At 54.5% G+C, this 24,924-nt stretch overlaps 1 protein-coding gene across 4 annotated transcripts; it reads right to left on the bottom strand.

Moving 5' to 3' along the window:
* Positions 1 to 187: 187 nt before the first annotated feature.
* Positions 188 to 24,714, bottom strand: LOC122541513 (TNF receptor-associated factor 2-like). Of its 4 annotated transcripts, none has more exons than XM_087979127.1 (9): positions 24,575 to 24,714; positions 15,994 to 16,253; positions 12,620 to 12,698; positions 11,638 to 11,736; positions 11,005 to 11,076; positions 9,837 to 10,166; positions 7,065 to 7,242; positions 6,182 to 6,330; positions 188 to 2,617 (listed from the first exon to the last, which is right to left on the bottom strand). In XM_087979127.1, the coding sequence occupies exons 2-9, from the start codon at positions 16,218 to 16,220 to the stop codon at positions 2,402 to 2,404; spliced, it is 1,350 nt and encodes a 449-aa protein (XP_087835253.1). In that variant the 5' UTR covers positions 16,221 to 16,253; positions 24,575 to 24,714; the 3' UTR covers positions 188 to 2,401. The 4 variants fall into 4 exon arrangements, with proteins under 4 accessions (XP_087835253.1, XP_087835254.1, XP_043534268.2 ...); XM_087979128.1 differs by lacking the exon at positions 24,575 to 24,714 and adding an exon at positions 21,053 to 21,205; XM_043678333.2 differs by lacking the exon at positions 24,575 to 24,714 and adding an exon at positions 18,877 to 19,295.
* Between the last annotated feature and the right edge of the window lie 210 nt (positions 24,715 to 24,924).

The raw sequence follows: 24,924 nt of genomic DNA, 5'->3' as shown, positions 1-24,924 counted from the left end.
AATGGTTTGAACTTTCACACAGTCCCACAACACAGTGTGGGATCCGAACAACACTAGTCCCAGCCAGTAGTTGGAGATTCAGCCTCGATCAATCCCAGAGACAGCACAGCACTGAATGTATTCGCACTATTAGGAAGCTCTCTGTCTGCCACTTCCTGCGGTTTGCTGGTGGAAACTCAAGTTTGGAGTTCAAACGCAAAAGGATACCCCACAGCAGTAAGCTGGTCATGTGTCAGGAGTGATTCAGAGAGGGTCTCACCAGACTGAGCTCACTCTCCTCTGGAATTTACAAGGATCAGGGGTGACTGAACTTGACACTGAGGACGTGGGAAGATGTTTCCTGGGAGATTCTCAAAATGGGGGAGGGGGCTCTTGGGTAAAAGTAAGGCGTGCACATTTAAACCAAAGACAACCATTGTTTTGTCTCCCGGGGCTGTCAGTGTGTATGTCTCTTTTTGGAATTCCCTTTGTCAAAAAGGACAAGGTCAGAAGTCACACAACACCAGGGTACAGTCAGACAGGTTTATTTAGAATCACAAGCTTTCGGAGCACCGCTCCTTCATCAGGAGAAGGGTAGACTTCAGATTTCACCTGCCGAAGGAGCAGCGTTCCGGAAGCTAGTGCTTCCAAATCACCACTATAACCTGGTGTCGTGTGATTGTTAACTTTGTCCACCCCAGTCCAACACCAGCATCTCCACATCGAAAAGCCCATCGAATGCAGGATGTTTGAATGTTGTTACGGCAGAGGTAGTTTGATCCCTGACCGCTGAATGGGGAGTATTGCATGGGGAAGCGGGCTCCTCGTTTGGAAGAGCCTGTCTCTGCATGGCCCAGGTGAGGGCCTGATCGCTGTCAGCTCACCTTCCCAGTTCTCTGGCTGCTCAGAGCCCCACCCCAGGAAGCCTGTTCAATCCCCCCAGCCCAGCCCAGGTTCACCCCCAGTCTCAAGCCCACCCCATCTTCTGTCGTCCAGCACAGTGTCTTGGCCTGACCCTGATGGGTGTGCTAGGCTGTTTCAGAGTCCACTCTGTCCCTGTAGGCTCTGGAGTCACACTGTTGGCCAGGCTTCTGCGGATTTCCTCTCAAAACACATCCGTGAACTAAAGGTGAGGGGGGTCAGGCCACAATCCAGGAGCTATTGATAGGTTCCATTCTCCTGCACTGCTGTGGTTGGGATTGGTGTTCACATTTCTGGAATACCTCACCAGATCTACCAGAGACTATCATCACTTCCTCTTAATAAGGTATCTGTGTCACTCTGTCAGTGCGTGTGTCTCTCTCTCTCTCTCTATGTGCCTCTGTGTCTGTGTGTCTCTGTGTGTGTGTGCATGTGTCGTTCTCTGTACCTCTATGTGTCTCGCTCTGTGTCTCTCTGTGCATGTGTCTCTGTGTGTGTCTCTCTCTCTCTCTCTCTGTGTATCTCTTCTTCTGTGTCTCTCTCTCTCTCTCTCTGACTCTGTCTCCGTCTCTCTCTCTCTGTCTCCATCTCTCTCTCTCTGACTCTGTCTCCGTCTCTCTCTCTCTCTCTGTCTCCATCTCTCTCTCTGACTCTGTCTCCGTCTCTCTCTCTCTCTGTCTCCATCTCTCTCTCTGACTCTGTCTCCGTCTCTCTCTCTCTCTCTCTGTCTCCGTCTCTCTCTCTCTCTCTGTCTCCATCTCTCTCTCTGACTCTGTCTCCATCTCTCTCTCTGTCTCCATCTCTCTCTCTCTGACTCTGTCTCCATCTCTCTCTCTGTCTCCATCTCTCTCTGACTCTGTCTCCATCTCTCTCTCTCTGACTCTGTCTCCGTCTCTCTCTCTCTCTCTGTCTCCATCTCTCTCTCTGACTCTGTCTCCGTCTCTCTCTCTCTCTGTCTCCATCTCTCTCTCTCTCTCTGTCTCCATCTCTCTCTCTCTGACTCTGTCTCCGTCTCTCTCTCTGTCACTCACTCTCTGAGTGAGTGTCTCTCACTCTCTGCCTCCCTGCTAAAATCTGGGAGTGAGTAAGTGAATGAGTTGAAGGCTAACTTCCTGAACGCTTGCCCATCTTCATTCTGAGGAGTTTGATGTAAGGGTCAGCACAGGGCAAGGCCGTATCGCCCAGCAGGGTATCAGTGCCCCTCCCTCCCCTCTCGGTTTGATCTGTATGATTGATATCATGTACATATTTAAATATATAAATAAGAATTCCTGATGCTCGCTGAGAGACAGGTTTCACGACCGAAGTGCAGTCCAGAACTTGAAGCGTTAGGATGTTGAGATGTCTGGGATCCAGGCCAGCCTGGAGCTCACTGTGAATAATCACCGTAACTCTGCCAACATCACCACCGAGTGGCTCCTGTTTCTCACCCACAGTGTTCAGAGGTAGGTTCCAGGTCACGGCCCCTATTCCCCCCTGTCCCAGCCCCAGTGTTCCCCCTCTAAGAGTCCACGCTGGCCTTAATGAACATGACATCATCGGTGACGTAACCCTGCCAGTTGGCATGGAGCTGGGTAAGGGGCAGGAACTCTGGGCAGCCACTGGCGATGTTCATGGCCTGGACGGGCCTTTGGAAGGAGGCAGAGCTAATGTCTGGTTTGAAGGCAGTCACCACGTGCTGACGCCTGGCACTCTGATCCAACAGGCGGAAGGTTACCTGGAGGCAAAGCAGAGAGAGAGAGACGGCCTTACTTCTCTTGTTCATGCTGACACACTCTCTCCTGTCAGCTCCACTCTCCCATCATCCCTCACTCCGTCAGGGTGACTCCATCAGGGCCGCACTCCCATCATCCCTCACTCCGTCAGGGTGACTCCATCAGGGCTGCACTCCCATCATCCCTCACTCCGTCAGGGTGACTCCATCAGGGCCGCACTCCCATCATCCCTCACTCCATCACAGTGACCCCCATCAGCTCTGCACTCCCATCATCCCTCACTCCATCACAGTGACCCCCATCAGTTCCGCACTCCCATCATCCCTCACTCCATCACAGTGACCCCCATCAGCTCCACGCTCCCATCATCCCTCACTCCATCAGGGTGACTCCATCAGGGCCGCGCTCCCATCATCCCTCACTCCATCACAGTGACCCCCATCAGGGCCGCACTCCCATCATCCCTCACTCTGTCAGGGTGACTCCATCAGGGCCGCACTCCCATCATCCCTCACTCCATCACAGTGACCCCCATCAGCTCCACGCTCCCATCATCCCTCACTCCATCAGGGTGACTCCATCAGGGCCGCACTCCCATCATCCCTCACTCCATCACAGTGACCCCCATCAGCTCCACGGTCCCATCATCCCTCACTCCGTCAGGGTGACTCCATCAGGGCCGCGCTCCCATCATCCCTCACTCTGTCAGGGTAACTCCATCAGGGCCGCACTCCCACCCCGCCTCACTCCATCAGGGTGACTCCATCAAGGCCGTACTCCCATCATCCCTCACTCCATCACAGTGACCCCCATCAGCTCCACACTCCCATCATCCCTCACTCCGTCGGGGTAACTCCATCAGCTCCACACTCCCATCATCCCTCACTCCGTCAGGGTGACTCCATCAGGGCCGCACTCCCATCATCCCTCACTCCGTCAGGGTGACTCCATCAGGGCCGCACTCCCATCATCCCTCACTCCATCACAGTGATCCCCATCAGCTCTGCACTCCCATCATCCCTCACTCCATCACAGTGACCCCCATCAGTTCCGCACTCCCATCATCCCTCACTCCATCACAGTGACCCCCATCAGCTCCACGCTCCCATCATCCCTCACTCCATCAGGGTGACTCCATCAGGGCCGCACTCCCATCATCCCTCACTCCATCACAGTGACCCCCATCAGCTCCACACTCCCATCATCCCTCACTCTGTCAGGGTAACTCCATCAGGGCCGCACTCCCACCCCCCCTCACTCCATCAGGGTGACTCCATCAGGGCCGCACTCCCATCATCCCTCACTCCATCACAGTGACCCCCATCAGCTCCACGCTCCCATCATCCCTCACTCCGTCAGGGTGACTCCATCAGGGCCGCACTCCCATCATCCCTCACTCTGTCAGGGTGACTCCATCAGGGCCGCACTCCCATCATCCCTCACTCCATCAGGGTGACTCCATCAGGGCCGCACTCCCATCATCCCTCACTCCATCACAGTGACCCCCATCAGCTCCACGCTCCCATCATCCCTCACTCCGTCAGGGTAACTCCATCAGGGCCGCACTCCCATCATCCCTCACTCTGTCAGGGTGACTCCATCAGGGCCGCACTCCCATCATCCCTCACTCCGTCAGGGTGACTCCATCAGGGCCGCACTCCCATCATCCCTCACTCCATCACAGTGACCCCCATCAGCTCCACACTCCCATCATCCCTCACTCCGTCAGGTTAACTCCATCAAGGCCTCACTCCCATCATCCTCACTCCATCAGGGCCGCACTCCCATCATCCCTCACTCCATCAGGGTGACTCCATCAGGGCCGCACTCCCATCATCCCTCACTCCATCACAGTGACCCCCATCAGCTCCACACTCCCATCATCCCTCACTCTGTCAGGGTAACTCCATCAGGGCCGCACTCCCACCCCCCCTCACTCCGTCAGGGTGACTCCATCAGGGCTGCACTCCCACCCCCCCTCACTCCATCAGGGTGACTCCATCAGGGCCGCACTCCCACCCCCCCTCACTCTGTCAGGGTGACTCCATCAGGGCTGCACTCCCATCATCCCTCACTCCGTCAGGGTAACTCCATCAGCTCCACACTCCCATCATCCCTCACTCTGTCAGGGTAACTCCATCAGGGCCGCACTCCCACCCCCCCTCACTCCGTCAGGGTAACTCCATCAGGGCCGCACTCCCATCATCCCTCACTCCATCAGGGTAACTCCATCAGGGCCGCACTCCCACCCCGCCTCACTCCGTCAGGGTGACTCCATCAGGGCCGCACTCCCACCCCGCCTCACTCCGTCAGGGTGACTCCATCAGGGCCACACTCCCATCATCCCTCACTCCGTCAGGGTGACTCCATCAGGGCCGCACTCCCATCATCCCTCACTCCGTCAGGGTGACTCCATCAGCTCCACGCTCCCATCATCCCTCACTCCGTCAGGGTAACTCCATCAGGGCCGCACTCCCATCATCCCTCACTCCGTCAGGGTGACTCCATCAGCTCCACGCTCCCATCATCCCTCACTCCGTCAGGTTAACTCCATCAAGGCCTCACTCCCATCATCCTCACTCCATCAGGGCCGCACTCCCATCATCCCTCACTCCATCACAGTGACCCCCATCAGCTCCACACTCCCATCATCCCTCACTCCGTCAGGGTAACTCCATCAGGGCCGCAGTCCCATCATCCCTCACTCCGTCAGGGTAACTCCATCAGGGCCGCAGTCCCATCATCCCTCACTCTGTCAGGGTGACTCCATCAGGGCCGCACTCCCATCATCCCTCACTCCGTCAGGGTGACTCCATCAGGGCCGCACTCCCATCATCCCTCACTCCGTCAGGGTGACTCCATCAGCTCCACGCTCCCATCATCCCTCACTCCGTCAGGTTAACTCCATCAAGGCCTCACTCCCATCATTCTCACTCCATCAGGGCCGCACTCCCATCATCCCTCACTCCATCACAGTGACCCCCATCAGCTCCACACTCCCATCATCCCTCACTCCGTCAGGGTAACTCCATCAGGGCCGCAGTCCCATCATCCCTCACTCTGTCAGGGTGACTCCATCAGGGCCGCACTCCCATCATCCCTCACTCTGTCAGGGTAACTCCATCAGGGCCGCACTCCCATCATCCCTCACTCTGTCAGGGTGACTCCACCAGGACCGCACTCCCATCATCCCTCACTCCATCACATTGACCCCCCCATCAACTTCACGCTCCCATCATCCCTCATTCTGTCACAGTGACCCCCATTAGCTCCATGCTCCCATGATCGCTCACTCCATCACAGTACCCCCATCACCTCCACTTTCCCATCATCCCTCACAACGTTAGGGCGGCCCCCATCAGCTCTATTCCCCCATCATCCCTCACTCTGTCACAATGACTCCTGTCAGGGCCGCACTCCCATCATCCCTCACTCCATCACGGTGACCCCCGTCAGCACGACACTCCCATCATCCCTCACTCCATCAGGGTGATCACCATCAGGGCTGCACTCCCATCATTCCTCACCACGTCACAGTGACCCCCTTTACTCTGTCACCGAGTTACCTTCTTGCTGAAGGGCCATTCCAAGATGGCGTCGTACTTTCCCTTCATGATGACCAGGAAGAGTGAGAGGTGAGTGTTTGCCCCGATTCCGTCCCCGTTGAGGTAGAGGCGCAGACACAGCACGTATCCGCAGTGAGCTGTGAAGAACGCTGTCGGGGAGAGAGAAAAGAAATCAGCGGATAATTCGGACAGGAGGGCGCCCGGAGAATTCTCACTCTCTGCACCGCTAACCCAAAGAGCCAACACCACGGCAACGGGCCCAATCTCGACCCAGGTAACACCCCCTGGAATCAAAACCTTTGCATCGGGAACAGGGACGGGGACAAGTTGGTTTTAATCGGAACAAAACCACTTCCGTCACATCTGTCCTTGGGCCTGGGGTCATGTGTAACATGGCTGGCACTTTGTGGCAGAGAGAGAGAGAGAGAGAGAGAAACGCGTCAGCCATGATGGAATGGTGGACAGACTCGATGGGCCGAATACCCTAAACCTGTTCCTGTATCTGATGGGAGTGAGCTGCGCGAGGTGTACTGAACCACAACAGAAACAATGTCCTCACCATCAGCACGGTGTCTGGGTCTGCACTGTACACACCACAGGGCTCTTTTCCCCCACCCCCCTCCAAACCAACACCTTCTCGAGGGGCAATAAGGGACAGGTAAGAAATGCTGGGCCCAACCAGCGACTGACAACAACGTGCCGCAATGTTTGCGGATGGATGGGAAGAGGGCGTTCCCCTTCTGCCTTGTGTAGGAGATCCGGGAACACCTCAGAAGGAGGGATCGCCCACTGCGGGGAACAGAGCTGGGGAGAAATATCACCTCTCTCCGAGGAAGCGAACGTGGGCGCGGGGTGGGGATGGGGCCAGTGAACGAGGCCTTACGTGGGGAGAAGATGGAGGGCACTTTTCTGTCAATGGCGTCTTGCATCTTGCGGGTGAAGTCGGAGATGGCCCAGACCAAAGTGCCGTCGTAGGATGTGTGCTCAAGGATATCGAGACGCAGTTGGAGGTCAGCGATGACCAGGTCCTTCAGGCAGATCGATTTCTCGTGCTGCTGGATCTGAGGAAGGCATTTGCAGGCGGTTAAACGACACAGCTCAAGCAAGATCATGAGCGAAGGATGAGGGTGTTTGTCTGGTGTTATATCTCCCCAACCCCCGGGGTTTGTGCACAGTGCCTAGTGTCTCACTGAGGTCTGACAGGCTTAGAAACTCGCCAGTGTCGGCAGCAGTAAGGGGTTAAATTCCTCAGACACTACCTTCTCAAAGCACCAGGGCAGCAGATCCATGGGAACCCCACCCCCTGCAAGTTCCCCTCCGAGCCCCTCCCCATCCCGACTTGGAAATATATCGGCCGTTCCTTCAGTGTGGCTGGGTCCCAATCCTGGAATTCCCTCCCTAAGGGACATTGTGGGTCTACCCACAGCACATGGACTGCAGCGGTTCAAGAAGGCAGCTCACCCCCACCTTCTCAAGGGGGCCAACTAGGGACAGGGGCAGTAAATGCAGCTCACCCCCACCTTCTCAAGGGGGGGCAACTAGGAACAGGGGCAGTAAATGCAGCTCAACCCCACCTTCTCAAGGGGGGGGCAACTAGGGACAGGGGCAGGAAATGCAGCTCACTCCCACCTTCTCAAGGGGGGGGCAACTAGGGACAGGGGCAGTAAATGCAGCTCACCCCCACCTACTCAAGGGGGGCAACTAGGGACAGTCTTATTGAATGGCGGGGTAGGATTGATGGGCCAAACGGCCCACTCCTGTTCCCGGTTCTGATGTAAAGTTCACCCGAGATGCTCTTGGGTGGACTCTGCCTCTCTGTTCATTCGCAGTAAGGGGCAGTGTGCTGGGGTTAGCCTACAGTGGCGATCCTGTGTCATCGACCTGTCCATCATCATCGCTGCTAAACTCCAATATTGACAAGACACTGACCCCCTCCTCACACACACACACACACACACACTCATACAGAAACACACACACACACACACACTCTCACACACACACTCACACAGAAACACACAGAAAAACACACACACACACACACACACACACACTCACTCCCCCACACACACAGACACACACACTCATACAGAAACACACACACACACACACTCACTCCCCCCCACACACAGACACACACTCTCTCACACAGAAACACACAGAAAAATACACACACACACACACACACTCACTCCCCCCCACACACACACTCACACAGAACCACACTCTCTCCCCCCCACACACACACACTCACACACACTCACACAGAAACACACAGAAAAACACACACACACACACTCACTCCCCCACACACACAGACACACACTCTCACACACACTCACACAGACACACACGCGCACACTCTCCCCAACACACACAGACACACACTCTCACAGACACACACACTCTCTCTCTCTCACACACACACACACACACACTCTCTCCCCCCCACACACACACTCACACAGATCCACACACACACTCACACACACTCACACAGACACACACTCTCTCCCCCACACACACAGACACACACTCACACACACACTCACACACACACACACACTCTCTCACACACACACACACTCTCTCCCCCACACACAGACACACACACACTCACATACACGCACACTCACACAGACACACACTAACAAACACAGACAACTTCTCGCTCTCACACACACTCACACATACAGACATGCACACTCTCTCCCCCACACACAGATGCACACTCTCACACACACTCACACAGACACACACACACACACACACTCTCCCCCACACACACAGACACACACTCTCACACACACACACTTCCCCCCCCACACAGACACACATTCACACAGACACACACACACACTCTCCCCCACACACAGACACACACTCTCACACACACTCACACAGACACACACACACACACACTCTCTCTACCCAGCACACACACACTCCCCCCCCACACACAGACACATACTCACACAGACACACACACACACACACTCTCCCCCACACACACAGACACACACTCTCACACACACTCACACAGACACACACATGCACACACTCCCCACACACACAGACACACACTCACACAGACACACACTTTCTGTCTCTCTCACACACACACAGACACACTCTCTACCCAGCACACACTCACACGCACACACAGACAGACATACTCTCTCTCTCACACTCGCACACTCTCCCCCCACACACACACACACTCACAAACACAGACACTTTCTCTCGCACACATACACACTTGAATGGTGGAGCAGGCTGGAGGGGCTGAATGGCCTCCCCCTGTCCCTGTTTGATAAGGTCAAACACACACAGGCAACACAGACACAGACATACAGACAGATGCACACACAGATATACAGGCAACAGACACACATGCACAGACACACACAGGCAAAACACAGACAGACACACATACAAAGACACAGATACACACACAGAGAAACACATGCACAAACACACAGACAGACAGACAGACACACACAGATGCATACACACACACACAGAAACACATGCACAGACAGACATACACAGACACACATGCGCGAACACGCACACATGCACGCACAGGCAAACACAGACACGCACCGAGGCACCGACACACACAGACATACAGAGACTGTTGTGAAATACCCACCTTGTTTCTGAGCTGTGTGGTCACTGTCTCCTGTTCCTTCAGCTTCCTCTCCTGGGCCATCAGAGTATTAGACGTGTTTGCCACTTCCCGATTCAGCACGGTCACGATGTTTTCAAAGGTCTGCACCCTCACCCTCAGATCATGCTGTTCCTCCGTGTCCCTCGGCAGTTCCTCACCGTCACTGTCGCCCAGGACCCCCTCCGGCAGAGCCAGGCTGGCTCCTGATCCTGGGGCCTGTTTCGCCAGGCCCTGCCGAAAGGCCTCAAGCATGTAGTCCAGGTGCTGCTGAATACAGCTCAGCTTGTGTTGGTGCAGGTCAGCCCCTGAAACCTGGGAAAGGCACACACATCAGCAGCTGGATCAGCCCAGGGATGTGGGAGTACCCGTAACCCACCCCCAGGCCTGGCCCAGCCCGACCAGGCCTGGAGTTAAAGGCTGGGGAGAGGTGAGGAGCCTGGGGCCTGTCCTGGGAAGGGAGCCTGACTGTTCCATATTCCACTTCCACCTCCGCCAGGCAGCACCAGCTCCTGGGACGCGGGGCAGCGTCCCTTCCTCTCGGAGGGGTTAGAATCCAAGACCCGCTTGCGGTCACACAATATAGGTGCAGGGGTAGGCCATTCGGCCCTTTGAGCCAGCACAACCATTCATTATGATCATGGGTGGTCATCTTCAATCAGTATCCTGTCCCTGCCTTATCCCCATAACCCTTGATTTCACTATCTCTAAGAGCTCTATCCAACTCTTTCTTGAAAGTATCCAGAGACTGGGCCTCCACAGCCCTCTGGGGCAGAGCATTCCACACACCCATCACTCTCTGGGTGAAGAACCGCACCCCACCCAACGCTCCCCAACATCAGGCTGGAAACACCTGCTGGGAGTCCTGGTGCCAATCCCCACCCTGAGACAGAGAGGACGGCATTCCGGGCATCTGACACCCCCCTGCCACAACCCCACCACCATGTCCCCACCACCCCCCCCCGAATCCTTCCCTTTGGCAGCGGTCTACGTTTAGATAGCGCCCGGGACACCAACAGTCTCATAGCATCAGTGACACCGGGCTGGGGGAGCAGACCGGGGTGGGATGGGGAGGGGGCAAGAGCGGAGGGGGAGGGAGGGGGCAAGAGCGGAGGGGTGGGGCGAGGCTGGGGATGGGCAGGAGATCACTCACCATCTCTCTGCAGCCGACGAAGCTGAAGGGACATCTCAGCAACCTGCGCTCACAGCTCGGCCCATGCTTACCCTGCGACAAGGCAACAGACCAACAGAGGGAGAGGGAGAGGGAGAGGGAGAGGGAGAGGGTCACTCACTGGACACTGAGGCCTGAGGCCTTCCTAACATCCACCCATTCCCATCCCCAGTCCCCCCTTTCCTCCCCACCCCCGGCATCTCTCTTGGCCACCAGAGCGTAGTCCCAACTTCCACACCCCACCCACCCCCCAACACACCCCCACCCTGCCTGCGCCCCAGAGAAGGCCAGCCACCGTTACCCGGCTGGGGGTTTCGGATGTGCGGGTGCAGCGTGCAGTGGGCTGTTCACTGTAGGAAGGCGCCTGCGGCCCAGCCCGCCTCACTCGGACACCCTGGAAGAGACAGCGTTTTGCCTCTCTCTGATCTTGGCCCCCCCCCCCCGTGTCTGAGACTTGCCCGACACTATCGGCCATTGGGTGGTGGGGCAAGGGTTAGACCTGGGCGGGGTGGTGAGGATGTGGTGAGTATCTGCCATTGGCACCTCCCTCCCGTCGCTGCTCTGCTCCTCAGCCCGGACCCTCACGGTGAGACGGCTCTGGGAGTAGGATCTTACCTCCAGCTCCCGGAGTGGTCCGCTCCAGTCACAGCCTTCGTTGCGACAGTAGACCTGCAGGTTGAGGATCTCCTTAGCAATGGCTCTGTCCCTGAAACACTGTAACAGGACAGGCAGAAAGCAACAGTCAGGCAAAGTACCAGAAAATACCGTCAGCCCTGACCGGCTGGGAGTATATACCCAGGGACTAGTGTCTGGCTTGTGTGACTGGGTCTGACATCTCACCACCAGAAGAGCAGAGGAAACAGGAAGAGCAGGAGGCTGGTCAGCCCCTCCAACCTGCTCTACTGTCCTCAGCTGATCTGACATTTCTCACATCCACTTTCCCCAGAACCCTCGATTCCTCTTGTGAAAGGTTGTGTGTGTGTGTGTGTGTGTATGTGTGGCTCTGTGTGTGTGTACAATGTGTATGAGAGTGTGTGTGTGTGCATATGTGTACGTGTGACTGTGTGTGAGAGAGAGTGTGTGTATGTGTGGCTCTGTGTGACTGTGTGTGTATGCTATGTATGAGAGTGTGTGTGTGTATATGTGGGAGTGTATGTCTGTGTGTATGATTGTGTGTGTGTGTGTGTGGGGGTGTGTGTGTGTGTGGGGGGTGTGTGTGTGTGTGTGTGTGTGTATGTATTTGAGAGATTGTGAGACAGAGGTAGACAGGAGGTTGGAGTTTCAATCAGACTCACACCAGCTGAGGACCAGTCGAATGGTATAGCAGGAATGGGAGGCATGTTCCCAATACAATGAGTCACGCCCAATTCACTCGGCGCGTAAAATAAACTCTGAACGCCTTCTCTCGATATCTTTGTTTGAAATTGTCGATTATGTAAAGTATCTGGACCTATTGTTAAGCAGTGAGGGGGTTCGGTATAAACCCACCACCTCAGTCTCATAACCTCTCGCTGGTATTTCAGAATTTTCAGCCAATCGCTGGCATGTCTCGAGCAGAACACATATGTAACAGAACATACAGAACACGCGTGCTTACTTTCTCCAGCGTGGCACACGAACGGTTCTCAACCATTCCGTTATCTCGTAAGCAGGATGGGCAAGGCATAGATTCTTTCCTGTTGGCAGGAGGAGGGGGAAGCGTTTTAATTCAGGGGTTAATTCAACACCGAATGTCCTTACCATCGCCTGTCCTCACATTGGCATCGCCCACAGGACCTTATTATCGAGGTCACTTCTGCAGCATCGGAATTTCAGAGCTGCAATGATTGCTACACCCCCTCCCACCCCCAACTTTCACCAATCTCCGATGGGAATCACACTGACTCTGAGATCGGATTTTGTTCAGCTCCACTGTTTACACAATGCCCTGCCAGACCAACAGCAGTGTTGGTGGTGTTCGGAATCCAGTGCCAATCTGATGCCAGGCAAAATGCTTCAGTAATTCTGACACAGCACGCCCTCTCTCTACCCACCCCACCCCCCCCCCCTCCCCAATCCAGCTGCTCTCGACAGATGCTCGACCAGCCCACGTTTGCAAAATGCCAATGAATCGCTGACACTGAGAGGTGGTTCTGTTGCTGGGGCTGTATGTGATGGGTGAACCTGCAGGAGCAAGAACACACTATCTCAGATCACCCATCCAGCTTGCAATGGGGCTCACTAACAACTGACACATAGGGACCTGTGTTCACCGCAGACAAAAGGGACATGCTTAAGCCTTGCGCCTTCTGTGATTTATTCCAATAAAAGAAACCTCAGGAGCCCATAGCTGCCTTCTTCAACAGCAACACCGCAGCCAATCAGAGCCCACCAAGCAATGACCTTTGCCCCTGCAGCGCAAATTGTCTTGATTCTTTGGCATTCTTGCATTGGGTCCTGATGGACAACACATCTCTGTCTGCGCCAATGCTCCATGGCACTGAGTCCGGGTAGAGCTAAACACCCTTGGGACCTTGTGTGGGGTGTTCTCTTTCTCGTGACTGTCCTGGGGACCGCGGCGGGGGCGGCGAGACAGTGAACAGGAGGTTTCCCCGCTCAGCACCCAGCCCAGAATGTTCCGGCCTGGTCAGAGAAAGGGGAGTCATTTGCATTTCTAAAAGCCCCCAACGTCCGAAAACCTCACAACGGTTCTGTTGTCTCACTGACCTCTCTGTCAGAGCAGAGGGAATCAAAGTGCACACAGTGGCCATGGGGTTCCCGATCCAACGGTAACTGACAATCAGGGGGAGACTCCTAGGTTCTCACTTGTTCATACGACCATCGGCAGGAGATTTGAGCTCCAGCTCAGAGAGCAGGCAGTGTGGTGAGATCAGCATCTCCACCAGTGAAGGTAAGAACCTGGAGCAGGAGGAGGCCATTCGGCCCCTCGCGCCTGCTCCACCATTTCATAAGATCATGGCTGATCTTCTCATGGGCTGAGCTCCACTGACTTGCCCTCTCACCGTAACCCCTAATTTGTCCCAAAATCTACCTTTACCTTAAAAACATTCAACGGGAGTAGCCTTAACTGCAGGGGAGCCCACAGATTCCCAACCCCCTGGGTGATGAAGTTCCTCCTCAGCTCTGTCCGAAATCTGCTCCCCCTCATTTTGAGACTGCGCCCCCTAATTCTAGTTTCACCTGCCAGTGGAAACATTCTCCCTGCTTCTAGCTCATTCATTCCCTTCATAATTTTATATGTTTCTGTTAGATCCCCTCTCATTCTTCTGAATTCCAATCAATATAATCCCAGTTTGCTCAGTCTCTCCTCATAAACCAACCCCCTCAACTCTGGAATCAACCGAGTGACCCTCCTCTGCACCCCCTCCAGTGCCAATACATCCTTTCTCAAGAAAGGAGACCAAAACTGCACGCAGAGCTCCACGTATACTCTCACCAGCACCGTGTACAGCTGCAACATAACCTCCCTGCTTTTAAACTCAATCCCGTTAGCAATGAAGGATAATATTCCATTGGCCTTCCTAATGACCTGCTGCACCAGCAGACCAAGCTCCTGCGATTCATGCACAAGGACACCCAGGTCCCCCTGCATAGCAGCATGCTGCAACGTCTTACCCTTTAAATAATAATCCTTATTACTGTTACTTCGACCAATGTAGAGAACCTGAGCAATTCCTCGGGGAAAGGCAGACTATATCTGAGGCTGAACTCCAAACTCGGGGTATTCCACACATCAGCTCAGGGGCAACAGCACAATCCAATGGCGCTACTGATGAAGCAGAATGAGGAAGGATCGACTGAGGTGTTTAAAAGGATCAAACTCACAGGAGGGCCCCAGTGTATACCCAATGGAAACACACAGGCGGGCCCCAGTGTATACCCAATGGAAACACACAGGAGGGCCCCGGTGTATACCCAATGGAAACTTACAGGAGGGCCCCAGTGTATACCCAATGGAAACACGCAGGAGGGCCCCAGTGTATACCCAATGGAAACTTACAGGAGGGCCCCAGTGTATACCCAATGGAAACTCACAGGAGGGCCCCAGTGTATACCCAATGGAAACTTACAGGAGGGCCCCAGTGTATACCCAATGGAAACTCACAGGAGGGCCCCAGTGTATACCCAATGGAAACTTACAGGAGGGCCCCAGTGTATACCCAATGGAAACTTACAGGGGGGCTCGAGTGTATATCCAATGGAAACTTACAGGGGGGCTCGAGTGTATATCCAATGGAAACTTACAGGGGGGCTCGAGTGTATATCCAATGGAAACTTACAGGAGGTCCCGGTGTATACCCAATGGAAACACGCAGGAGAGCCCCGGTGTATATTCAATGGAAACTTACAGGAGGCCCCCAGTGTATACCCAATGGAAACTTACAGGAGGGCCCCAGTGTATACCCAATGGAAACTTACAGGAGGGCCCCAGTGTATACCCAATGGAAACTCACAGGAGGACTTGAGTGTATACCCAATGGAAACTTACAGGAGGGCCCCAATGTATACCCAATGGAAACTTACAGGAAGTCCCGGTGTATACTCAATGGAAACTTACAGGAGGGCCCATTGTATACCCAATGGAAACTTACAGGAGGGCCCAGTGTATACCCAATGGAAACTTACAGGAATGCTCCAGTGTATACCCAGTGGAAACTTACAGGAGGTCCCGGTGTATACCCAATGGAAACTTACAGGAGAGCTCCAGTGTATACCCAATGGAAACACACAGGAGGGCCCAGTGTATACTCAATGGAAACTTACAGGAGAGCTCCAGTGTATACCCAATGGAAACACACAGGAGGGCCTGGTGTATACCCAATGGAAACTTACAGGAGGTCCCGGTGTATACTCAATGGAAACTTACAGGACGCCCCCAGTGTATACTCAGTGGAAACTTACAGGACGCCCCCAGTGTATACTCAGTGGAAACTTACAGGAGGGCCCGGTGTATACCCAATGGAAACTTACAGGAGGGCCCAGTGACATTCCAGGCAGAAACGGTGGCCGCACTCTGTTTGAACAGGGTCCCTCATCAGGTGCTCACACGCCCCGCAGTAGTATTTGTGGTCGAATCCCTGGTCGGCCCTGGTATCGTGGTGCCAGTCCTTCTGATCTTCACCAGCTTCCTTCATGGACAGAGAACCCTTCCAGCTCCTCAGGAAGCTGTCTGCTTGTTTCACAAACAGCAAGCTCATGGCCAGGCAAGTCAGGAGCCCTCTGCTTTAACCCTGAGTAACCAGAAAGAGTAGGACAGAGGGCTGGTTACTAAACCCCGGGACTTTCAGTTCATCAGACTGAAACTCAGTCTGTCATCGGCAGCTCCCTGGTCTCTGTCACCCTCTGACTAACTGTGATGACATACAAAAACTCCCCGTGATGATTGGGGACGTGAGACCAACAGAATTCATCCTCGGCACCTTTCTCACTCAAAGGTCACCCACATGCAAGACGTCTGACTCAGAGGAGTGACAATTCTTCCCTCCGGTTTTGGTCACAGCCCGGCTCAGTCCCTTTCACTCCTTCCCCCCGCCTTCATTTTCCCAGCTGTGGAACTGTTCATCCCTGCCACTTTCCTGATCCACCCCTCATACACACCCGGCACTATCCTGTCTGTGACTATCCTGCCAATGTTCTGAAGAGTGGGGTCTGTCTGTGTCTGTGTACGCCACTGAGCGTGTAAGTCAGTGAGAGAGAGAGAGAGAGAGAGAGGGAGAGAGTGTGTGTGTGTCTGTGGGTATGTGAGTGTGTGTGTATGTGAGTGTGTGTGTGTGTGAGAGTGTGTATCTGTGACAGAGAGAGTGTCTGTCTCTGTGAGTGAGTGAGTGTGTTTGTGTGCGTGTGTGTGAGTGAGAGTGTGTGTGATAGAGTGAGAGAGTGTGTGTCTGTTGGAGAGAGAGAGAGAGAGAGAGAGATAGTGTCTCTGTGAGTGAGAGAGTGAGTGTGTGTGTGTTTGAGAGAATGTGTGTGATGGAGTGGAGAGTGTGTGTCTGTGTGAGAGAGAGAGAGTTGGAGAGTGTCTGTCTCTGTGTGTGAGTGTGTGTCTGCGTGTGATGGTTGGGGTTTTGGAGAGGGGAGGGACAGCGGAATTACGATTGGCCGAGAACTGAATTGGAGCCAGCTGTATCAATGGTTTCCTCTCGGGAGCTGATCAAATGTTGAGAGTTCTCCTGACGCAGTAATTGAAAGTCCAGGCAGGAATGGCTGGCAGAGGCCGAGCAGTCTCCTGGTTCACCAACTGCTGGAGAGCACCCCTCTCAGCTGCACTGAGAGCTCTTTCCAAGGAGATCCCTAGCTCCAATGGACTTGTTCAGAGACCAAGGTGCACAGAGAGACTCCAGATCAAATAGATCCCAGTCAGACCGGGCCGCAGTGGATCCCAGTCAGACCGGGCCGCAGGGGATCCCAGTCAGACCGGGCCGCAGTGGATCCCAGTCAGACTGGGCCGCAGGGGATCCCAGTCAGTCGAGGCCCAAGACCCGGTGGATCTCAGTCAGTCCGCTCCCCTGGAGTTTGGGAAGGATAGAGTGGGGATGGAAGGGGGGGGTGGGGATGGAAGGGGGGGGTGGGGATGGGAAGGGGGGTGGGGATGGAAGGGGGTGGTGGGGATGGAAGGGGGGGGTGGGGATGGAAGAGTGCAGTGAATATTCCCTGGAACAAGCTGCGGGTATTCCGAGGGTGAAATTGACAGTTCAGGTTTCAGGATATGGATGGATTGCGGTCCTGGAGATGTTTGAAGGGATTTGAGAGGGAAGTTGGGAGCGGGGGGGGGGGGGGGGGGGGAATAGTTAGAGTCAGCCAGGTCTCACGTCAATTCTCTCACAGACACTCATAAAACTCATCCAGGGCAAAGGTGGATTGAAAGGCCATGTGAACCCCCACCCCCACCCCCGCTGTCATCAATAGCCCCATTATCGTTAACCATCACCCCCCAATCACACATCAGTGGCTCCACTCACCATCAGTTAGAGTCATAAAGACATACAGCACGGAAACCATCCATGCTGACCAGATATCCTAACCTACTCCAGTGTCATTTGGCCCATATCCCTCCAAACCCTTCCTATTCATATACCCATCCAGATGCCTTTTAAATGCTGTAATTGTACCAGCCTCCACCACATCCTCTGGCAGCTCATTCCATACACGTACCACCCTCTGTGTGAAAACGTTGCCCCTTATATCTTTCCCCTCTCACCTTAAACCTATGCCCTCTAGCTCCGGACTCCCCCACTCCAGGGGAACGACCTTGTCTATTTACCCTATCCATGCCCCTCATGATTTTATAAATCTCTACAAGGTCACTTTTCCCATTCATCATGAGGTGGGAGTGAAGAAGGGAGAGGGAGACTGAGGGAGAAGGGGAAGGGAGAGGGAGACTGAGGGAGAGGTGGGAGTGACAAACTGATAGAGAGGGAGAGGGAGACTGAGGGAGAGGGGTGACAGAAGGAGGGAGAGAGGGAAGGAAGGATGGAGAGGGAGACTGACGGGGAAGGAGGGAAGGAAAGAGAGGGAGACTGAGGGAGAGGTGGGAGGGAAGGGGAGAGTGGGGGAAGAAAGGAGGGAGACGAGGACGGAGGAGGGGGAGGGAGAGGGAGGGAGAGCGAGACGGAGGGAGGGGGGGATGGGAGAGGAGACTGAGGGAGAGGGAGACTGAGCAGGGGTGTCGAGGCTCCACATATCTTTCCCTTCCTGTGAAAGCTCACTGGAACCACATTTTAAAGCGATCTGATATTCATCACATTGATCAAATGTCACTTAATCTCATAGTTCATTTAAAAACGAAGATTTTGGATTTCACAGCAAATTGTAGCAGGGCTATGAGTCAGCGAGAGAACCAGGATTGTTACTCACCCCAGCAGTGACCAGGCTCCTTCCTCTCTCTCTCTCTGTGTGCGTGTTGCGTGTTCTGTCTCTCGGTCAGTGAGTGTGTGTGTGTGTGTTTATCTGTGTGAAGTATGTATTCACTCGGAAACTGGGAGGGTCTGTCTGAGTTTTGTACACAGCACTTTGGAATTTCCACAGCCCACGGGCATAGTGAGGGGGGTTTTCAACGTGCTCCAGTCTGGAGTTCCTCTGGGATTTTTATAGATATTTCACTGACATTTACTAATCCCCTGCCAGTCCAGCTCACTTTCCAGATTAGTGGCACAACTCATTGTGGGGGTCAGGGAGCGTCAGCAAGGGGGTAGTTACACAGGCTACCTTCTCAACATTCTCTGTCTCACCCATACCCACAGGCAGACACACTCTCTCTCTCTCTCACACACACACACACACACACACACTCACAGTCATACAGACACACACACAGTCACAATCACCTACAGACAGACACACACTCCCACCCACACAGACCCACACTGACATGATTACTCAGTTAGTGGAATAGCATTTTCCCATGTTATAGGGCAGTGACTGACATCTCCCTCTTCCTAACTCTTCCCCTCTTTAATTTGCCCCCCCCCCCACAAATTCTCCTTCATAATCTCTTCCCTCTGTGTCTTTCTCTTTCCATTACAGCCCCCTTCCTCATTCTCCATCTCTATCTCATTGAGAGCGCTCTCTCTCTCTCTTTCCCTCTCTTGCGATTTTCCTTTCGTCTGTCACAAGCCCCCCCCCCCATTTCCCACCCACTCAGTCCCATTCTCTCTTCAGTCCATGCTAATGTTCTCACTGATTACTCCTCACCACTTACCCTCATTTTTCCATGACCAGACACTTCCTTCTCCCTCCCTGCTCCCCTCCCCCACATTCTCAGACCCTCTCCCTCTCTTTCTGTCTGGTCCTCACTCCCTCTACAACACTCTGACAGTGCTGTCTCACCCATGTGAGAGAAACTCTTTCCCAGTCACTACTTCTGTTTTCTCTCTGTCCCCACTCTCTCCCTCTGCTGCTCTCTCTATCCTTTTCTCACTCTCTGCCCTCTGCCTCTGCTCCCCCCTCTCTGTCATGTTTCCCCCCCCCCCTTTTCTCTCTGCCCCCATCTCTCCCCTCTCTCTCTGCACCTCTCTCAATCCTTCGCTCCTCCCTCACTCTCTCCCCCTTTCTCTCAATCCTTCTCTCTGCCCCCCTCTCTCTGCCCCATCTCTCTATCCATCTCTCCTCTCCCCTTTCCCCCCCAACGCCTCTCTCCTTCCCTCTGCATCCTAATCTCTCTGTACTCTCCTGCTCTCACGTTTACTAAATCCTTTCTAACCTCTCCCTTCACGCTATACATTTACCCGAACACTTACCCACCCTCCATAATACTTTTGCTGCACTCTAATGGCCTGAGTCTGTCTGTACCAGCTCTAACCAGACTGCGTTCACCCTCTCTATCATCACTGTCTCAGAATACTTTTCATGTTCCTGTCATCTATGCATGTGAGTGTGAGAGAGTGTGTGCAGTTTTTGTGTGTGTGCATTTGTATGTGTGTGTGTGTCTATGTGTGTGTTTCTGTGTGTGTGTCTCTGTATGTGTATGCCTATGTGTCTGTGTGTTTGTGTGAGAGTGTGTATCTGTGGGTCTATGTGTGAGTGTGTGTGAGTGTGTGTATGTATCTCTGTGTGTATGTGTGTGTCTGTGTTTTTGTGTGTCTGTGTGTGTATCTTTATGTGTGAGTGTGTGTCTGTGTGCAAGTGTGTGTCTGTGTGAGAGTGTGGATGTGTCAGTGTGTGAGTGTGTGAGCGTGTGTCTTTGTGTGATTTTGTGTCTGTGAGTGTGGTGTATATGAGTGTGTGAATGAAAGAGAGAGAGCTGTATATGTGTGTGCATGAGTGTATGTGTGTCTGAGAGTGTGTGTGTGTGTGTGTGTGAGAGAGACAAAGAATGTGCGTGTGTGCGTCTGAGAGTTGGTGTGTCTGTGTGAGTGTGTATGTGTGTGTGTGTGTCTGTCTGTCTCTCTGTGAACTGGTGGGGTGGGTGACTTAATCTCTTGTGCTTATCCACTTCTGCAGCCTATCTGCAAACCAAGCACAGCTCTAGCAGAGAGCTGGAGAGCAGAGGAGGGTGTCGGAGAGAAGGGGAAGTGGGGAAGTAGGTACTTACCAGCTGATGCCCACTCACAGTCTGAGTTGAGTGTTGCTCAGGCAGGACTGGGCTGAGGGGGGTAAATCTGCAGGAACCTGTCAGTGCCAGACACTGCGAGAGCTCAGTGCGGTGAGGGCGAGGGCTGTATTGTGTGAGCTAACTGAGGAAATCCCCAATGAGGCTGGAAATCCCACAACCAGACCAGTGAAAAGTCCCCAGCACTGATCCACATCCTCTTCCAGATCAACGGGGAGGGGGAACAGGCTGTCGCATGGGAATTTCAGCTCAGCCAAAGCTCTGAGGAAGATGAATGTGATCTGGTTTCAACCGAGTGGATCCCACGCACAGACTCGATAGGATCCAAAACTGAGAGCTCAGCACAAAACATGTCCCATCTGAAAACGGGAATTAATCCACAGTATACACACTGCCCTGTGTCAGGGTGACCCTGGGGAAAATAGGGCCATCCCAGAGACACACTCCCCTCCAGAGAAAATCACACACTCTCCCCTCCCGCCCCACCCAGGGGGGACACCGTATAAAATCACACACTCTCCCCTCCCGCCCCACCCAGGGGGGACACTGTATAAAATCACACACTCTCCCCTCCTGCCCCACCCAGGGGGGACACTGTATAAAATCACACACACTCTCCCCACCCCCAACCCCAGGGGGGACACTGTATAAAATCACACACACTCTCCCCCCACCCCAACCCCAGGGGGGACACTGTATAAAATCACACACACTCTCCCCACCCCCAACCCCAGGGGGGACACTGTATAAAATCACACACTCTCCCCTCCCGCCCCACCCAGGGGAGACACTGTATAAAATCACACACACTCTCCCCACCCCCAACCCCAGGGGGACACTGTATAAAATCACACACACTCTCCCCCCACCCCAACCCCAGGGGGGACACTGTATAAAATCACACACACTCTCCGCCCCCCCCCCCCAACCCCAGGGGGGACACTGTATAAAATCACACACTCTCCCCTCCCCCCCCACCCAGGGGGGACACTGTATAAAATCACACACTCTCCCCTCCCGCCCCACCCAGGAGGGACACTGTATAAAATCACACACACTCTCCCCTCCCTCCCCCCCACCCCGGGGGGACACTGTATAAAATCACACACACTCTCCCCTCCCTCCCCCCCACCCTGGGGGTACACTGTATAAAATCACACACACTCTCCCACCCGGGGGGGACACTGTATAAAGTCACACACACACTCCCCTCCCTCCCCCCCATCCCGGGGGACACTGCATAAAATCACACACACTCTCCCCTCCCTCCCCCCCACCCGGGGGGGACACTGTATAAAATCACACACACTCTCCCCTCCCTCCCCCCCACGCAAGGGGGACACTGTATAAAATCACACACACTCTCCCCTCCCTCCCCCCCACCCCGGGGGGTCACTGTATAAAATCACACACACTCTCCCCTCCCTCCCCCCCACCCCGGGGGGACACTGTATAAAATCACACACACACTCCCCCCCCACCCGGGGGGACACTGTATAAAATCACACACACACTCCCCTCCCTCCCCCCCACCCCGGGAGGACACTGTATAAAGTCACACACACACTCCCCTCCCTCCCCCCCACCCAAGGGGGACACTGTATAAAATCACACACACACTCCCCCCCTACCCGGGGGAACACTGTATAAAATCACACACACTCTCCCACCCGGGGGGACACTGTATAAAATCACACACACACTCCCCCCCCACCCGGGGGGCCACTGTATAAAATCACACACACACTCCCCTCCCTCCCCCCCACCCCGGGGGGACACTGTATAAAGTCACACACACACTCCCCTCCCTCCCCCCCACCCAAGGGGGACACTGTATAAAATCACACACACACTCCCCCCCCACCCAGGGGGGACACTGTATAAAATCACACACACTCTCCCCTCCCTCCCCCCGACCCAAGGGGGACACTGTATAAAATCACACACACTCTCCCCCCCCACCCGGGGGGACACTGTATAAAATCACACACACACTCCCCTCCCTCCCCCCCACCCCGGGGGGGACACTGTATAAAGTCACACACACACTCCCCTCCCTCCCCCCCACCCAAGGGGGACACTGTATAAAATCACACACACACTCCCCCCCCACCCAGGGGGGACACTGTATAAAATCACACACAGTCTCCCCGCCCCCCCCAACCCCCGGGGGGATTCTGTATAAAATCACATACACTCTCCCCTCCCTCCCCCCCACCCGGGGGGGACACTGTATAAAATCACACACACTCTCCCCTCCCTCCCCCCCACGCAAGGGGGACACTGTATAAAATCACACACACTCTCCCCCCCACCCGGGGGGACACTGTATAAAATCACACACACTCTCCCCTCCCTCCCCCCCATCCCGGGGGGACACTGTATAAAATCACACACACTCTCCCCTCCCTCCCCCCCCACCCAGGGGGGACACTGTATAAAATCACACACACTCTCCCCCCCGCCCCCAACCCCAGGGGTACACTGTATAAAATCACACACACTCTCCCCTCCCTCCCCCCCACCCGGGGGGGACACTGTATAAAATCACACACACTCTCCCCTCCCTCCCCCCCACGCAAGGGGGACACTGTATTAAATCACACACACACTCCCCCGCCACCCAGGGGGGACACTGTATAAAATCACACTCACTCTCCCCTCCCTCCCCCCCACCCCGGGGGGACACTGTATAAAATCACACACACTCTCCCCTCCCTCCCCCCCATCCCGGGGGGACACTGTATAAAATCACACACACTCTCCCCTCCCTCCCCCCCATCCCGGGGGGACACTGTATAAAATCACACACACTCTCCCCTCCCTCCCCCCCATCCCGGGGGGACACTGTATAAAATCACACACACTCTCCCCTCCCTCCCCCCCCACCCAGGGGGGACACTGTATAAAATCACACACACTCTCCCCCCCGCCCCCAACCCCAGGGGTACACTGTATAAAATCACACACACTCTCCCCCACCCAGGGGGACACTGTATAAAATCACACACACTCTCTCCGGGGGGGGGGGGGGAACACTGTATACAGTCTCTTCGTTTGAGTCTGTTCCTTTGAGTCTGTCTGTCTAACTGTGACCTGGATCTGCTGTCCACATCCTTGAGTCTCTGCTGTGAGCCCTCCAAGCCAGTGCCTCTGTCACCAGCCCACCCCATGGCATCGTTCAGGTGAGTGACACTGTCAGCTGGGATCCCAAGGTGGGGTGGAGTCTCTGCCCAGAGCTGATCCCACTCGGATCACTGGGAGATCTCTCTGCACCAGTCCATCTGAGTCTCACTGAACCCACTGTAGAACAGTCTCCAGGACAGAGAGGGTTAACGGTTGGGGTGTGAGGTTGATCAAAGTGTCAGCATTGGTTCCTAACCGCAGGCTGCAAGCAAGGTCACATGGCTCAGTGACTCAAGGCTGGACATGCTCACGTTGTTTTACTGAGAACAGCCAGAGGTTAAACAGAGAAGGCAATTTCAGGGAAATATAATTACATACCCATGCAGGATCAAAATAACATCATAGTTGCAAGGTTTGTAGCTCAGGTTGAGGTTTCGGGTGTAGGTTTGCTCGCTGCGCTGTAGGTTTGATATCCAGACGTTTCATTACCTGGCTCGGTAACATCATCAGTGGTGACCTCCAAGTGAAGCGAAGCTGTTGTCTCCTGCTTTCTATTTATATGTTTGTCCTGGATGGGGTTCCTGGGGTTTGTGGTGATGTCATTTCCTGTTCGTTTTCGGAGGGGTTGACAGATGGTATGTAGGTCTATGTGTTTGTTTATGGCGTTGTGGTTGGAGTGCCAGGCCTCTCGCAATTCTCTGGGACAACACATCTATCCTGGGACAGGC

Source organism: Chiloscyllium plagiosum, unplaced genomic scaffold (assembly GCF_037043375.1).
Source record: "Chiloscyllium plagiosum isolate Xiang-an unplaced genomic scaffold, Cpla_swu_hap1 HiC_scaffold_35, whole genome shotgun sequence".
NCBI lineage: Eukaryota > Metazoa > Chordata > Chondrichthyes > Orectolobiformes > Hemiscylliidae > Chiloscyllium > Chiloscyllium plagiosum.
The sequence above is the reverse complement of the archived record's forward strand: the minus strand, read 5'-3'. Positions and strand labels throughout refer to the sequence as shown.

Coding starts and splice junctions, on each gene's coding strand:
- LOC122541513 (XM_087979127.1), bottom strand. CDS start 16,220: ATGAGCTTGCTGTTTGTGAAACAAGCAGACAGCTTCCTGAGGAGCTGG. Junction 12,699..15,993: donor GAATGTCACTGGGCCCTCCT/GTAAGTTTCCAT, acceptor TCCTGCCAACAG/GAAAGAATCTATGCCTTGCC. Junction 7,243..9,836: donor CCACACAGCTCAGAAACAAG/GTGGGTATTTCA, acceptor TGCCTTCCTCAG/ATCCAGCAGCACGAGAAATC.